Raw genomic sequence first — 16,116 nt, forward strand, 5'->3', positions numbered from 1 at the left:
GTGATGACAGCGGCTATATGTGCGGGCGGGGCCGTGCGCGTGTCATCACACGTCATCTGCCGTAAAGGCGTGAATAAAGGTTTCTTCAGCCAGGACACGCGAGGGCGTGATATCCCATACTTATGTGTTGTACCTCGTTCCTCTCCTTCAGGGAACAGAAGTTATAGACATAACTAATCGTTTTCCTGACAAACATGTGTTTGCAGGGGGCCCGAGGCCTGTCCCATTGCACGGCCAACACATAGAAACAGACACTTGCATTCACACCTACGCCCTGTTTAGAATCACCAACCTAACAGGCATGTCTTTGCATTGTGGGAGGAAGCCAGAAGACCTGGACCAATCACATCCAACGATCCCTTGTTAGCAAGGTGACAGTCCTAACCACAGCACCGTGCAGCCCTTACTTAAGAAAAACACCTGCAGGTTTACACTGGCTTCCATTACGATGTAGAATAAATGTTTAAATGCTGCAGCTAGTTTATAAATTGCTCAAAGCAAAGATATATTTTTCATGTGCCTAAAGAATTTAAAGTCATTTTGGCTTTAGAGCGTTAGTCTGACTTTTTTCAATGGTTTTTTTGTGCATGTGTGTATTTGGTCTTGTGGGTTTTGTATTTTCTTCTTTGACAGCATCAACGTCACATCTTCTTTTTTTCCATTTGATAAATTTTCCCATGTTGCACTGGTAAAAAATACTTCCTGGATCTATTTCTAAGTTGTGTCAAGCATCACCTCTGGCAAAAATGTTCGAGTGAATCTGTTTTTAAACTTTCTGGGTAATCTGGCTGTTAAACTGATAATCTGAAGACTTAGTTATGAAAAGGTTAGCTTAACGCTGGGGTGGGTTGGGTAAAGTGTCCAGAAAATAAATCTGAGGGCGTCTGAAATCCACGATGTGTTCGGAGACTCTAAAGGTTCAGAGATAGTTAGCGATGCATGATACTGTCAGTGTGTGGCGACTTCTGCATAAAACCGAATGTCAGCGATTGTGCGCGTGCATTTGTGTGCATGAGACTACTCACCTTGTCGCAGGTTATGGGTGGACAGGTTTTAGTGTGGCATTTAGATTGACCCCGGTCACACACGCACGTGGTGCAGGTGTTCTTCTGCCACTGCTCACCGTGCTGCCAAGAGACACACAAATACACATTTAGACCATCTCCAAACCCACACACACACTTTCAGGCTTACACACAGTGAATCACAAGCTGTTTGCAGGAAACTCACAGCTCATTTGAAACCAGTGAGCGCCTTCTTTTCTTTGAGAACAACAATGGGATGGCTCTGCAGTGTGAAAAGCATACAAACACGGAGCCAGCCACCAGATTTCCACATGATTCTCTTTAATTTGAAGACTATAACAGCAGTGAGCTCAAACACTGAATGCACAACTTGCACAGGAAGTGTGAAGTGTTGAAACAGTTAATTAATGAAGTATTTGAAATATGTATGAAGCATATTATTGAAAGCAAACTGGACTTTTATTGTGTAGGTCACCTTTGTGCAGTCGCTGCCTTTTGGAACATTTTTAATGGATTTTTGTGACAAAGAAATATGGCCTGCTATGTGGTACAATTATCCAAAAAGCTAGTGCTGCATTTTTTGTTAGTGAACTTTTATTTATTAGCCTGTTACTTCACACTAAATAGAATTTATCTGTGGGTTGCACCAGATACTAGCTTTAGGCAATAGCTTAACACTCAACCCTCTGCCGCAAACATAGCAACCTCTGGCTTCAAAAACCCAGAGGTGTACAGGCACTTGTGCTAAAAAAATATTCTGGTAAAAGCTGAAGTACCGATTAAACTTCTTTATTCAATTAAAAGTGAGAAAGTCCAGGCTCGCTCACTGTTTTTACTCGTTGAGAAATATAGCTGCTGTATTTTTAGCTAGCAAAACACCGTGTGAGAGACTGCACAGAAACAGCTGATGTTTGTTGAGCTGATAGAAACTTGAATTTGAAAATAACTGCAAACTAAAAAAAAAAAAAAGCAAGAAAGTTTACAGGTTACTCTCTTTGTAGCACTAGCTTGACGCTTGTACCGCAAACACAACTTATGAACTGCACCAAAAACGCTTAAATGGGCTTGACGTTTGCAGTCACACAGTGTGCACAGTGCACCTGCTGTGAAAGCTGTCATGGTGCGTGGCTCTGTGTCTGAGGAGTGTTGGGGATGCCCCGGTGACCACACCCTCAGAATGGGCCGTCACCATCACACCCGCATCCCATTCCAGGCGATTACGAGGAGGAATATTTAACCCTGCATAGACGGTTGCTCCACGCCAGTCAGTGATCACCCCTCAGTGGTTACTGTCCAGTCTGCCACCTGACTGTCCTGCTGCCTGCTTGGCTCTCAGAGTGTACCACCTGACCTCGTCTCTGCCTCCTCGGATTTACCTCCCACGAGTCCCACGGTGCGGCTCTGATCGTAAGCCAGATTGCTCTAGCCCGGTCTTGTTGTGTCTCTCCATTCCCCTGCACACTAACAACCTTTTCCCCTTTTGTGTTGCAGCCTCCCACAGTCCCGATTACAGCTTCCCTGTGTCCTTTGTTTTCCTGGTTTCCTTCAGTTCTGCGATTAGCCTCTCGCCTCCCGTGGTTGTTCCGGGTCACCTTTTGTTGAATAATAAAACTTGTACTTGCTCGCACTGAAGCGTATTGAGTTTGCTTTTGGGCTCCACTTGATTGCGTGAACTGTGGTTCATGACAAAAGTGTAAGGAGTAGAAAGTACAGATATTTGTGTAGAAATGTTGGGAGTAAAAGTTGCCCAGTGCAGAAACAAGTGGGTGACATCACAGTGGCTACGTCTGTGTTTTACATTCAGCATTCAGGTGTGGACGAGTGTTATCCTGCTGGCGGAGGTTGAGGATGTTAGGAGGATGTTACTCTCCGTGTTGTTGGTGCATTTCAGGAGGACGCTGCTAATAAAGTTACACAAGTACACAGTGAATTTGCGTTTATTATTATTATATTTACAAAATATCTGTTTTTTGTGTTGGTCGTATCATTTTATTTTGTTGTATTTATCCGCGACACCTTAAAGGCCGGTCTGTGAAAATATGTCTGACATTAAACCGGTCCATGGTGCAAAAAAGGTTGGGGACCGCTGCCTTAGAGGAGGGTGTGCTTGATCTGCAACACTTAGGTGGGCACCACATGAATGCTAAAGATTCCCACCAGAGCACTGCAATGACATCACTTTAGCTTTTTCCCGGTGCAGTAACGCAATCATTTAAAATAATAGTTCTTTGATCTTCCTTGGTCTGTTGTAACAGGTATTTAAAACAGTGAGCAGCATGTTAAGCTGCACTTTTTCTACAATATTGTTATTGTTGTCAATGTTAATCAAAAACGCAAACACACAAAACATACACAGAAAAGGACAAACAGCTCTTATGTCATTTGGTTATTATTATGTTTCTTGGTCAGCTGTATCCTTCACAAACTCTTCCTGCAGTGATCGATGACGGGTTTCAGACGCATCCATTTAATTTGTACCTTCTTTATAAAGTTCTGACTCCCTTTCAGAGAAAACATTTGCTTTTGCTCTATGTTGTCATGATACCAAAGGAAATGTCGCACAGATGTTCCACGTCTGATGTGTTTAAGATCCTAAACGTATTATCTGTTTAAATTTAAGGTCAAATTCTGTAAATGTCAGATTAAATTCCAACTTCCTTCCTCCTCCACCCTAAACTGCTCAATTAAATATTGATTATAGCCCAGAGGATGCAAATTATTTCATTATTTAAGGCATCAAAACCCTGTGAGGCACACTGTAGAGCTCTTTGAACATAACTTGCATGAAACTCTCTTTCGTATGCATGCGTATTACGAAGTGTATAATAATGATCTATATCACAGAGGTCCAGACTACTTCACTCTCTTCTGAACAACCAGGCTGATTAAAGGACGGCACAATAAATAGCTTTTAGGATGCACAATGTTAATAAAGTCTTAAATATCTGGAATCTTGTGCTGTATACATGCAGACACACTTATTTACATTTCCTATCACTTCATCCACGTTCACATTTAGAGGATTTCTGCACCAACGATGGAGACTTTTAACAGTCACCACAGATCCCATGATCGTGTTACAATTTTGAGGGTAAAAGCAAAAACGATGCCTGTTATAACCCATTGTAATGTGTCCTTTGATCCTTTTTGCCTTTGTGAAGTTTAGCTCGTACTACAGAGCAGGTTAAACATACTCAGGACATCTCTTTTGAGTTTAAGTTATCTAATAAAATTGGTTATGACCTTGACAGGCCAACCCAGGGTTTATAGTGTAGATACAAGTTTATATGACAGTATGGCGAACAGACGGAAATGCAAGCTGAGGAGGCCATAATTCACAAAGTGGATCAAACTATAATATTAAGAACAGCACAAGGAGGTAAACACATAAAACAGGCTGAAAGAAGTGTGACTGAGAGGAAACACTGAACAGTATATACAGTATTTTTTTAAATGCTGTATGAATGTGCTTGAGCTTTATTCTGTACTGGAACACACACGAGTCTATTGGAAAGCTGTCAGTATCGCAGCTCTCTATCATTTAAACAGTGGATGAGATGAATGTGAGACGGTTTTAGCTTCTTTCAGCTGCATCACTGATGGTGTTAAAGTGTCTAAGTACATAATTCAAACACAGGATTAGCCAACCAACACATTTTACACAAGGTAAACAAGTAAAAGGCTCGCTGTAGGTGTTTTATAATCATATCGCTATAGAAAAATAAAAAGCCTTTCTTCTATTTAATGTGCTTTTCAATATTTACTGATCTCTCAGAGTGCTTTGAGTACAAGTCACATTTAAACATATCCACATCTACCACTTCTACAATCTCATATCTATGGCTAATTAAGAATTATTAATTAACCTAGCATGCATGTCTTTGTACTGTTGGAAGCTGGAGTACTGGAGGAAACCCACACATGCCACGCAGAAAGGCCCCCAGCTGGGGTTTGAACCAGGAGCCTGATTGCTGTGAGCACCAACACCTCTAACCATGCCACCACTGTGCTGCCCTCTCCCTTATAAATAAAGTGTAGAAATGAAAAATGGACACTGGGAATCGTGAGATTGGATTCTTTCCATTTTTAAATGTGAGAATTAGAAATTCTCTCTTATGTATACTACATGTGTTTTACACACACACATATATACAATAATATGTGTGTGTGCATGCCGATGTGGAGGCACTCATGTATGGACTGTATAGCTACTCAGTTAGGTAATCGACACCAGAGGCAAAGCATCACAATTCCTTCTCTTATCCGTCGAGATGACGCCAACATGAATGAGACTGTGTGTGTGTGTGTGTGTGTGTGTGTGTGTGTGTGTGTGTGTGTGTGTGTGTGTGGGGTAACACAAGCACACATTAGATAGAATGGGACATTCTGTGATCAAAAGAGAAAGTTGGCAGTGAGCGAGATGGGAGCATGTGCACTGCAAACACAGCAGGAGAGGAGAAGAAGGAGGAGGAGGAAGAGGAGGAGGAGAGACGAAGGCTCAGACTTTTCATGTCAATAGAGACATTCACATATTCACTGCATGCATCATATTCTCACTATCATCACAGATATTCTAATCAATGTTTCAGGTTTCAAATGTATAGATTTATGAGCCGTTATCAGCTGCCTCCAACACACAGAGGCTTTGTAAACCACAGGATTCACACAAATCTGCACAATAACAGGTGCATACACAGTACAAGCACAGTTCAAACACCCACAGGCTGCCTACCTGGTACTGTTTTCCAGCTGACAGACAAGGGTTGGACACACACTGGGGACAGCACTCTCCTGGCTGGATCACCAAGTTCTCATGCTGAGGAAACATTGCACACACACAAGCACAAACCCTCTCAGATTAGCCGTTATTTCACTGTATTTCACAACAAAGGGCATATAAGCTTTGACAGTACTGTTAGCCCACCTGACATTTTAGCAAATACAATTACCAAGAGGTTGATAAGATGAATTTCATCCTTAGCACAAAGCCAAACCACCTTGCAACAACTTCAAACCTTTCTTACTTGCATTTCTTTTTTTAACACATGAATATTTATTTAACCTGTGAAGGAATAAAAAAAAAAGCACTAAAATAGAAAAAAGAGGTGTCTATAACCCAAGAGGCATACTGGAATTTAAAACAGGCTCCTCTATCTTTAGCATTTCAATATAATTTGTTTCTTTTCTAAGAATAGCTGAAATAAATATTCCACTTTTGTTGTGTATTTCGGGGAGTTTTCTGTGAGCGGTGGCAGAGTGGAGCAGGTGACTGATGCAGTGTTTGCAGGCCTGGTCTGTTGTGGTGAGAGTACAGGTGAAGGTGTCAGTGTTCCTCTCCTCAGCCATGACCACGAGCTGTTAGTCACCGAGAGTAAAAATACGACAGAAGCAGCGAAAATGAGTCTCTGCGCTTAGCTTTAGACTAGAAAGGTGGTGAGCTGAGGGATTTAGGAGGTAACAGAGGAAAGCTGACTAGGATGGATCCAAGACACCTCCTTCCAAATCCTTCTTTTAATGCAAGTAGGTTTAGTGAATTAAAAAACAGTGACTGCCCACATGAAAATTAAAGATCAAAACCTCTTAAAATTGTGTGTTTCTGGAAACCTACCGGTTTGCAGGCCACTTGCTGACACTCTGCTACTGAACACTGGACCTCTCCATTGCTGCAGACACATCTGGAACAGAGGCTGGGCTTCCACTCCTCTCCATCCCGGTAAACGATCCCCTGCCAAGAGCAAGACTCTAACAAACACACACACACACACACACACACACACACACACACACACACACACACACACAGATAAAAACTAAATGAGTAAATAGTGTCAGGTAATGAGCTGACAGTTCAGGCACTGTTTGCATCACAGAGTGATTTAGGGTCAGGAGAGAAGAAAGAAAGTAGTAGCAAATTAGCTGCTAACCACTGGGATGCATCATAGCAGCTCAAAGACGTCATTACAGTCTCGATTAACCTTTCAGCTCCAATCTGGCTGCTCTGTGCACTCTATAAACTCTGGGTTTGTCACAACACATCTGGTCTGATCCAAGTATATGTGCGATACATAAAAAGAGTTCATCTCTAGTAATTAACTGCATGTCTGACATACACCAATCTGATATTTATGATTGGGTATCGGTCCAATCCTCAATCAAAAGCAGAATCGGGCAAAGGTAAAAATGGGCTGATCTACAGATACAGAAAATTATACTCCTGGATGTATCTGTTTGTGCCTTTAGGTCAAGCCTGATGTTGCCTTACATATTAAAGAACTACTCCCAGTCTATTCCTCAGGGTGAGGAATGCAGCTTATTTATTTAGCACTGATAGCACTGCTCAGTACGGCCAACAGTTTCACTATATCCAGTAATTAAAACATCATTCAATCAGCTGTAAGAAAGGCATTTAAACGCATACCTGACTAAGAACTGCTTTGCATTTTTATTGCTGTTTCATGTGGATGGATACATCTTTAGCATTTAAGCCTTTGGACATTGGGATTAATTAATCATGCCTTCCTGAAGCTAATACTGTGGGAAGAATATTTTAATAACTTGTAACCTTTAAGTTTTGGAAAATAATGCAGTCACACAAATCACCACTGGCATAAAGTTTTCAGAAAGAAATCCGAGTCTGGAGCGGCTCGTCAAAAAAGTGTCAGGGCCCGGTCAGACTAAGGAGTACTGATGAAACATTTGGGTTTTGAAGTTAGGAGATGATAATGTTTGAGGTTGAGGTGTTTTCTCTTTACTTAGTGGTTTTTATTCAAAGTCATTAGTTAACCTGCTGCTGGCGGACGCCTGAGGTCTCACTCAAGCTACGTCCGCACTAATGCGTTTCCGCTTTCAAACGAAAACAAACCGTCCACACTGAGACGGCGTTTTCCCCAAGGAAAAAATGCAGCGTTTTGAAAGCGCTCTCGAAAACGCTGCATTTCAAAACGGAGCTGTCCCGTCGCAGTGTGGACACTCGAAAATGCAGACTTTCGAAAACGATGACGCATGTTGGTCATATGATGCAGTCATGTGACGACTTAAACCAAGAATTCGGTGCTTTGTTTTGCCATTTCGCCGCCACGTTTCAAAGAGCCGGAATGTAAATAAACGGAGGGAAATGACGCAGGTCGAGTCGTCTTGCATTTCACGCATACGTGGAACTGCAACGTCAGCGTTTTCGGCTGTTTTAGTGTGGACGTGCAACTCATTGAAAACGACTGAAAACGCTAGTGTGGACGCGGAGTGTGGACGCCATTTTCAAATCCATGCAGGCTAGTGTGAACGTAGCCTCAGTCGAGGCGAGGCAAAGCATCACTGTCAAGTAATAAGGGTTTGTGCCTGTGTGGACAACATTTACCTGCAGTTCTCACCTAAATGCATTCGGTCAGCAGATTCATATCTTCTACTTTTTCAAGTCTTAACTTAGTTTTGGAAACAGATACAGCAAAAGGATACGACACTTTATAGATTTAATGAAGCTTTGGTATCTGAAGAGCTACGGCAACATTCACCTTTGGTGCAAATGTTGAGACACATTTCAGACAATAAAGACAGAGGCTGATTCACATGAGTCATTTGGTCACTGGAATATAATTTTCATGTTTTAGCAGAAGGGTGCGCATCAACATAAACAGGTGCCAAATATTAAATTGCAGACAATTAAGTAGAAAGCTGTGTCTTTGCGTATGTGTCCTGTTTCCTGTTTTACTTTGATAGTCCGTGTCCCATGTCAGTGTAGCCTGCTTTGCTTCCTGTGTCTCGTTATGTCAGATTAGCCCCAGCTGCGCTTCCCTCCTGTTTCCCATTCCCTCGTTACTCCCTGCCGTTTTTAAGCCCTGTGTTTTTCTCTGGTAGTTGTCGTATTGGACCCTCACTATGCTGTGTTTCGTCCCTCTGTGTGCCAAGTGATTCCTAGTTCCTGGTTTATTTTCTAGTGTTCGGGTTTTTGTTTTGTATTCGTAGTAGTGATTTCCAGCAATAAATTTCCTGTGTGTGAGTCCTGCGTTTGGGTCCTGCATCCTCAGAGCAAACCATGACACAAAGCATGTGACGCATCTGCAAAGTCTTTCCTTTTTCATTTACTCCTGAAAACTAACAAAAAGAAATCATATCCATAGTCACCACCACACAGTTTTGCTTTGTTTGCATATATCGTACTCATCCTACCCATTTGTAGATGCCCTTTCAGAGATATCTAAAGATCAATTATTGTCTAAATTAATGAAAAGAAGCAAACAATTTCCATGAGATGCAACATGTTTTTCATGTATCTACACAGAGTTATGATCATTTAACAGAAATCTGCGTGGAAAAAAAGCGGTACCTATAATCTACAAAATATGCTATGTGTTAGCCCTAATTTAGCCCTCACCTCCATTGCTGGCACACTTGGGGCAACACTCCCCGGCTGGGGTGAACAGGCTTTGATCCCCGGGACAGGTGAGATGTGGGCAGGGGCGAGTGCTGCAGGATACGCTCCCTCCGGAGCAAGTACACACTGAGCAAGGCGAGGGACTCCACTGACTGTCATGCTGTGGAAATCAAAGAAACCAAGTGACAGTTACACAGAGAAATACAACGAGGGTGCAAAGAAAAAGACGAGGAAACAGCAGAGAGACAGTGACAAGAGGAAAGCTGTTTTCTTTCTGTAAACGTGACGACTTTGTAAGACTAAGCCTGAGTGACAGAGAGCAGAGTCGCAGAGGGGCAGAAGATCTTCAGAACAAAGAGAGACCATGAGAAGAAGCGATAAGGAGCAAAACCCTGATTAAAATATAAGAGGGTGTATGCGAATGTAGATAGGGAGGCACGCTGTGAAAAGGCATTGCCTTAACATTTGAACGCTGACATGCATATATCTAATTCAAGTTTGTACAAAACTTTAAGTTGACGACAGCTTTTCGACTGATAGCTAAACTGCAGTGCTGTAAGCCTGTTGGTGATTTTCCCAGGCTTTTCTTCACACATGTATGAAAGACTTATCACTTCAGGCGAGTGTATGTTCATGCAAACCATGAAGATGTTTCTTTTCTGTGACTGACAGAACAGGATAGATTAAACAGTCATTCTGAGGTATTACAGAGACTTCGATATCCATCTGTTATACATCCATTTGTGGATACCGTGGAAGACCAGAGCAGTTCTTTCACTCTAAATGAGATATCAGCAGGTCCATCATGCCTGCAGTCATAATGATAGAAGTTAAGATCTGATTTCTCTCATTTTCAGAGGTGTCAGGCTGAGAAACCTGCATGAAATCCTTCTTAAACCTTTGTAAAACACTTAATTAGTCTTAGGTTTAATGAAGCATTTATCCAAATTCGTTTTCACCCCAGGAAGAAGTCTGTGGCAAACAATTAAGAACTTTATAGTTTTACCAGCCAGGATAGTTTTCCCTTATTTTCAATACTGAGGGAAAAATCTGCCAGTGATGTATTGAATTAAAATTCTGTATTTTAGCTCTTGCAGAGCGACAGTTCAAACTCAGAAAAGTCTCCAAAGAATGCTGTTATATAAGGATCATCATCCTGTGTGACCTTGTATTTCTGTAAAAAAGGAAGAAGTCAACAGTTCCAGACTGTGTCTCCTGGAAAAGGAGCGGCAGCAATGCAATGTTATTCTTTGCCCTTCAAAGAAGATGCAGCAAAACTCTTAAAATGCTATTACTCCTCTCCAAAACTCATCTCTCCTCTCGCTGTTCAGATCCATGTCAAGTGCTACTTCACCAGGCAAGCAATGCCAACAAACTCTTTAAAATCATTGCCAAGAAAGACCCGTTTCTCTTCAGGTCGTTTACTATCCAAAATGGCAGCCAACATCATTAAACTAGAGGACACTTGATGGAAAATGAAACAGCCAGAGATGCTTTTGTCAGGCGGGGGGGACACTAGCATTAGTTTGTTTTGGAAGTGACTGAGGAGTTGGGTATTGAAGAGCAGTTACAAGTTCCAAACTCATCAGTGTCAAATGACTGATATGAGCCTGTAAATAAGGGCAGAGAAGGAAACAGCAGGTTCAAAAAGAAAAAAACAACTTTGATGAACTAATAAAAAATGAAATAAAACTGAAGCTGTTGCTGCGTTTGTTTCCAAACAGTCAGACACTGGGAGGCATGTCTAAATACCCGAGTCAGGCTGACCTGTCAGCTTTGTGAAAACACAGGATTAGACTGACTAAATTCTTATTGCTCATAAGTGATGTCAGAGACAATAGAAGCGAGAGCCATTGAGAATTAAAGTCTTTATAATAGGTTTAAAACCTTATTTTGGGGCAAATGCAAAAAATTTTAAAACATTTTTATTAGATTTGACTGGCGATTCAATGCAAGTCCTTCAAATAACTACAGCATGTCGACATGAGTCTACAAACTCTACCAGTGCATGAGCTGAATGACTTTGGTTTGTTCACGCAGAACATTTTTTACTTTTTGAGTAACTTTTATAATATTTTTTTTAAGAAAAGGGTGGCATACAAGAGAAAACACACATCTATAAATGATTACTGGGCATGTGTCATGGTTCAGTGTCGTTGATGATTGCGTCATGTGTTCTTCTTTTGTGTCATTCATTTTGTCCCTGGTTGCCTTTGCGTTTATTTCCTCCCTCGGTGTATTAAGTTGATTCATGCGTTTTCCCCATGTAGTTATCTCACGTCTTACTTTATTTCTTGATTTAGTTTTCCTTGTGCTTTTTTGTTACTTTTGTTTCCCTTGTCTCGTCGTCTGGGATTTAGTTCAGCTGTGTCTTGTTCTCCCCAGGTGGCCTCCATTGCCCTGATTGCCGTTCTGTGTGTGTATATAGTTGATGTTTCCCTTTATTCTTTGGCTTCGTCCACACGTAGCCGGGTATTTTTGAAAACGCAGATTTTTCTATGCGTTTGCACCTTTCGTCCTCACGTAAATGGCGTTTTCGGTCACTGAAAACGGAGATTTCTAAAAACGCCTGCCAGGGTGGATATTTTTGAAAACTCAGTTTTTGCATTTACGTGTGGACGAGGAAAACTGAGAAAACGCAGCATCAAAGGTGTGCGTCTTTTTTGACGTCACACTGTGCGCCACGTTATTGTTTCGGTGAAATGAATTTCTACAATACTGTTACTGTTAATTGTACTCTCTGCAGTGTTTAAATGCTTACATATACACACACAGTTACTGTCCCTCCACACATACGACTCGGTTCTGCTCCTGTGCCCCAGCTTTGTTTACTTTTTCCCACCGAGGCTTCTAGACTTCTGATTGGCCAACATTTCTACACTGTTAGGAATATATCGCCACCTGCTGCTTTGGCATGTTCCTGGCAGCGTTTTCCTTCATTTCTGCCTTTACGTGTGGACGGGATTATTTTTTAAAACTAAAACGGAAAATCTCAGTTTTCAAAAATACCCGTGTACGTGTGGACGTAGCCTTTGTCACAGAGTCTGCTCCCCTTGCTTTGCTGTTTTCTAGCCCTAGTGTTTTAAAATTTTAGCTTTTACCTTTTCGTATTGTTGTCATCAGCCTAAATAAATGGCTCGCTTTCAGTTCAACCCTACTCTACGTTCCACACGACCGTGAAACAATGACATTCCAAGAAATAATGCACTGCTTTTACAGACTTCATTTTCCTAATTTTAGGTTTTCCACACAGCTTTAGAGCCTGGCTGCAGGGGTTTCCTCCCATTTAACCATAAAAGCATCAAATGCTGATGTTGGCCCAGGTCGCGGTCAACCTGTCGGTTCACCCAAATGAAAGTTGATGAGGTGAATCGTCTGTACAAACCGATTGTCACTTTCTTTGTGAACCTGAGTTTGTGCCATGTTGAAGCAGGAAAAGGGATGAATTAGGAAAAGGAAGACAATGATTTAATAAACTTCTGGCAAACTGATCTATAGCTGCTGCATCCTGGTGTAAACATTTCAACCCTGAATAATTTGTATGGTGAAAGAGAAGCAGCCATTTTTATAATCACTTACTCCATAAATGACTCCTTCGTACTGGCAGGAGCCCTGGGATGAGGAGGCGCACTCTGGACAGCACTTGTTGGTGGGGATCCTCAAATGCTCGCCCTTTTTAAAAGACACAAACATGAATAGACTGACAAAAGGAGAAAACACACTCAGAAACTCAATCAGAAAGAGGAAATGAGTTAACCAGCATGGATACATCACATTTCAAATATACAGCCTCTCAATTTCCATGAAGATCAACTGACATGCAACACATCAGTGCACAGAATAATGAGTCAATGAAGACTATCAGGAGCACACAGCATGTGGAATGGAGGTAGTAAAACATATGCAACACAGAGTCTTCTAACTGCGCTGCCCATTCACACTAATTGAGGCCGGCTGTGCAGCAGGAAGAGAACGTGAAAGCGGCGAGTGCCAGACGCAGAGCCTGTTAGAGGTTTCGGTGATGTTTATGGAAGTGACATGGAAAAGAAAAAGGAGGAGGTGAGTGCGATTTGTGAAAGGGAAGAAAAAAGATCCCCCAGAGCTTTCAGAGTGTGTTTTTCCAAATGAAAAATGGTGGGGGGAAAAAAAAATCAAATAGAGCTACACTGAAGCAGCATGAAAGACAAAATTGCACACAAAGACCCGGAAAAATGACAAATCAGTGTAGAAATAACAAGTGGGCGAAACAAATAGATGGAAATTGAGCTGTGCAGCAGGTAATAGTTCTCCCCAAATAAAGAAAAAGACAGAGTTCATATCTTAGCTGAAGCTTGCCATTAATCACCCAACAGCACACAAAATTTAGAAGTAGAAACAAGCCCCCGAAGTGAATTTTAACAGCGTCAATTCAGCCATTTTAACAATGACTGAATTGTGCAAATAAAATAAACATTATGAGATGAAGCTCCTGGATGTTTTCATATATGTGGATTCTTGATTCGGTGTCTCCTCTCCTGAACTTTTCATCTTTTTTTGTTTGGTTTCAGTCCCCCGAGTCCCCCCGCGCTTTTCTGTCCACTGCTTAAAATTGAATCACCATAACTGAATTTGATCCAATTTGAGTTTTATTGGTGCAAACAAACAGAGACGGTTTAGGATCAAACAGAACAAGAGTTCATTTGTCACCAGAGTGATGCTTTTGTTCAACAGTTAAGGCAATTACAGCACATAGGCTTCTCTAAAACACTGAAGAGCAAATCCCTGCATGACTATAAGATAAATGGCTCTGCACACACGCTGTCATTTCTTTAGGAATAGTATCAACATTATTTTGTATTAATGGCAGTTTTTCCAGTTAATTGTTTACACAGAATTAGTCTCTATTTGCTGGGAAAATGACACTTTCCCAACAACAATTTGAAAGATTTGCCAATTCACTGAAGAGGACTAATTTAACTGAGTTTCCTGCCTGTGTTTCAAAGTCTCTACTGTGCAGCTCAGGCTTTCAGCTCCATCTGTCTCATGAACCGTGGGCACATTGGAGGCCGGCGGTAACGAAAGCAGCACTTCAGTCTTGAGCTCTTCACACATCTTTGCTCTGAGTCGACAAACTGCAGCTGAACTGTGAGCTCCTCTCAATGTGATTAATTCAGCAGTGATGTTACCAACCAGCTTCAAAAAGTCGAGAGTGCAGCCGAGTCCCGTGTCTTACAGGACGATCATGTGGCCATGGGAGCAAAAGACAGGCCTGTCATTCTTTGGTAGCAGTGCTCAACATGAGAGGCGAGCTCATTAATTAGTGTTGCAGGTTTGGGCAACGCAGGCTTTTGTCATCCTCTTATAAGCAAAATAATCATAAATACAAATGAAATACACACGTGCACGTCAACCTCACAATCGCTCGCTGTAGTGGGTCCTGGCTCTTCCAGCACTGAGATGCTGTGATAATAAATTGTCTGCTATCCAGGCATCTCGAGGCGTTTTAAGAGACACATTCAGAATGTATGAAACTCATTTCTCTAATGTTTCCTGAATGCTGTGGCCGTCCTATTAATCGTCTTTATAAGCTCCTGTATCCGTTAACAAACTTACATGTTTAAAAATGCCTTCATACTATATGATAAAGTAAAATACCATAAAACAAAAAAAATGCCATGATGTTTTCTTGCTTATCTTTCAATTGTGCAAAGTACATCTGTCTAAACGACTGATGTCATGGTCTCTGAGTCAGGCACCCCTGGAGTTTCTATTCGGAGGTTGTTTATTGTCCTCGTTTTTGTCAAATGAATTATGTTCAGGTTCATGTGAAGCCTAAAAAGCTTCACATGTTCCCAGTCGCGTTTGTCTCCATGCAGTCAGACGGTCATATTTCCACATGCTGTGTCGCCTCTTTCTTACCTGCTGTGCCAGTGAGATACAACTAAGAAGTATCTCAATCTTAGCACTACTAAGATCAAGAACCTGATACAGCTGATGTCTGCTTTCAATTCTAGCATTTTGTTATAAAAGGGTCAGAATGATTGCATTAATAAATGGAAAACATTTCCTCTCACTGTTATCCGAGTCATAAAAGGGGAACAAAATGTTTTTTTAAAAACTATAAACGCTCGCAATGGTAAAAAATGTTAATAGTTTTAGGAAGATTTAGAATGAAAACATGATTATAGAGTAGAACATATTCTGGGGGTTTTTTTTTTTTTCCTCTTTGCAATTTCAATTTCTCAAACGTTTTCTGACCTCCTTTGGAAGCTAAAAAACGTTCATGCCCCACACTTTCTATTAGTCATTAACATTTAAAAAAAGGTTTCAAATCAAAATTTATTCAACAAAAGGTCCTGTAGTAGCATCAGCAAACTCTTTTTATTTTACCTGATAATTTTATTTTTTCACACGATTTGATAACAGCGGCTTAAAAGGGATAAAAGCCACAGTGTCATCATCCGCCGTCAGTTCACGCTACACAATATGCGGCTTTAAGAGACAGTGAGAGGACTCCTTTGCAGATCGAGGAAAGCTGATTAACCCACAGTGTCGAACGTTGCGGGCATTTAGTTATGCGTTTTAGGAAGGTCACAGTGGGAGGGGGTGTTAAGCTTGCAGATAATGGCTTTGGATTTCAAAAGAAAGCCTCATAATCGGAGACTGTCAGATGATAAAATCTCTGAAGCTTTATTTCTGTTTAATCAGTGTAGGTGAGAGGAAGTCACATTACAAGAGGTTTTT

General features: G+C 41.3%; 1 protein-coding gene across 1 annotated transcript in view; it reads right to left on the reverse strand.

The window, feature by feature from the left end:
* The window catches only part of fras1 (Fraser extracellular matrix complex subunit 1), a gene marked incomplete in the record, with an annotated part of 341,960 nt that overhangs the window by 220,956 nt on the left and 104,888 nt on the right, over positions 1-16,116 (reverse strand). The window contains 5 exon segments of the mRNA XM_042220097.1: positions 935-1,127; positions 5,758-5,841; positions 6,634-6,767; positions 9,394-9,553; positions 12,973-13,065. Coding sequence (XP_042076031.1) covers positions 935-1,127; positions 5,758-5,841; positions 6,634-6,767; positions 9,394-9,553; positions 12,973-13,065 — 664 coding nt within the window.

Source organism: Haplochromis burtoni, unplaced genomic scaffold, assembly GCF_018398535.1.
Source record: "Haplochromis burtoni strain Fernald_Lab_line unplaced genomic scaffold, NCSU_Asbu1 Contig_43, whole genome shotgun sequence".
Taxonomy (NCBI): Eukaryota; Metazoa; Chordata; class Actinopteri; order Cichliformes; family Cichlidae; genus Haplochromis; species Haplochromis burtoni.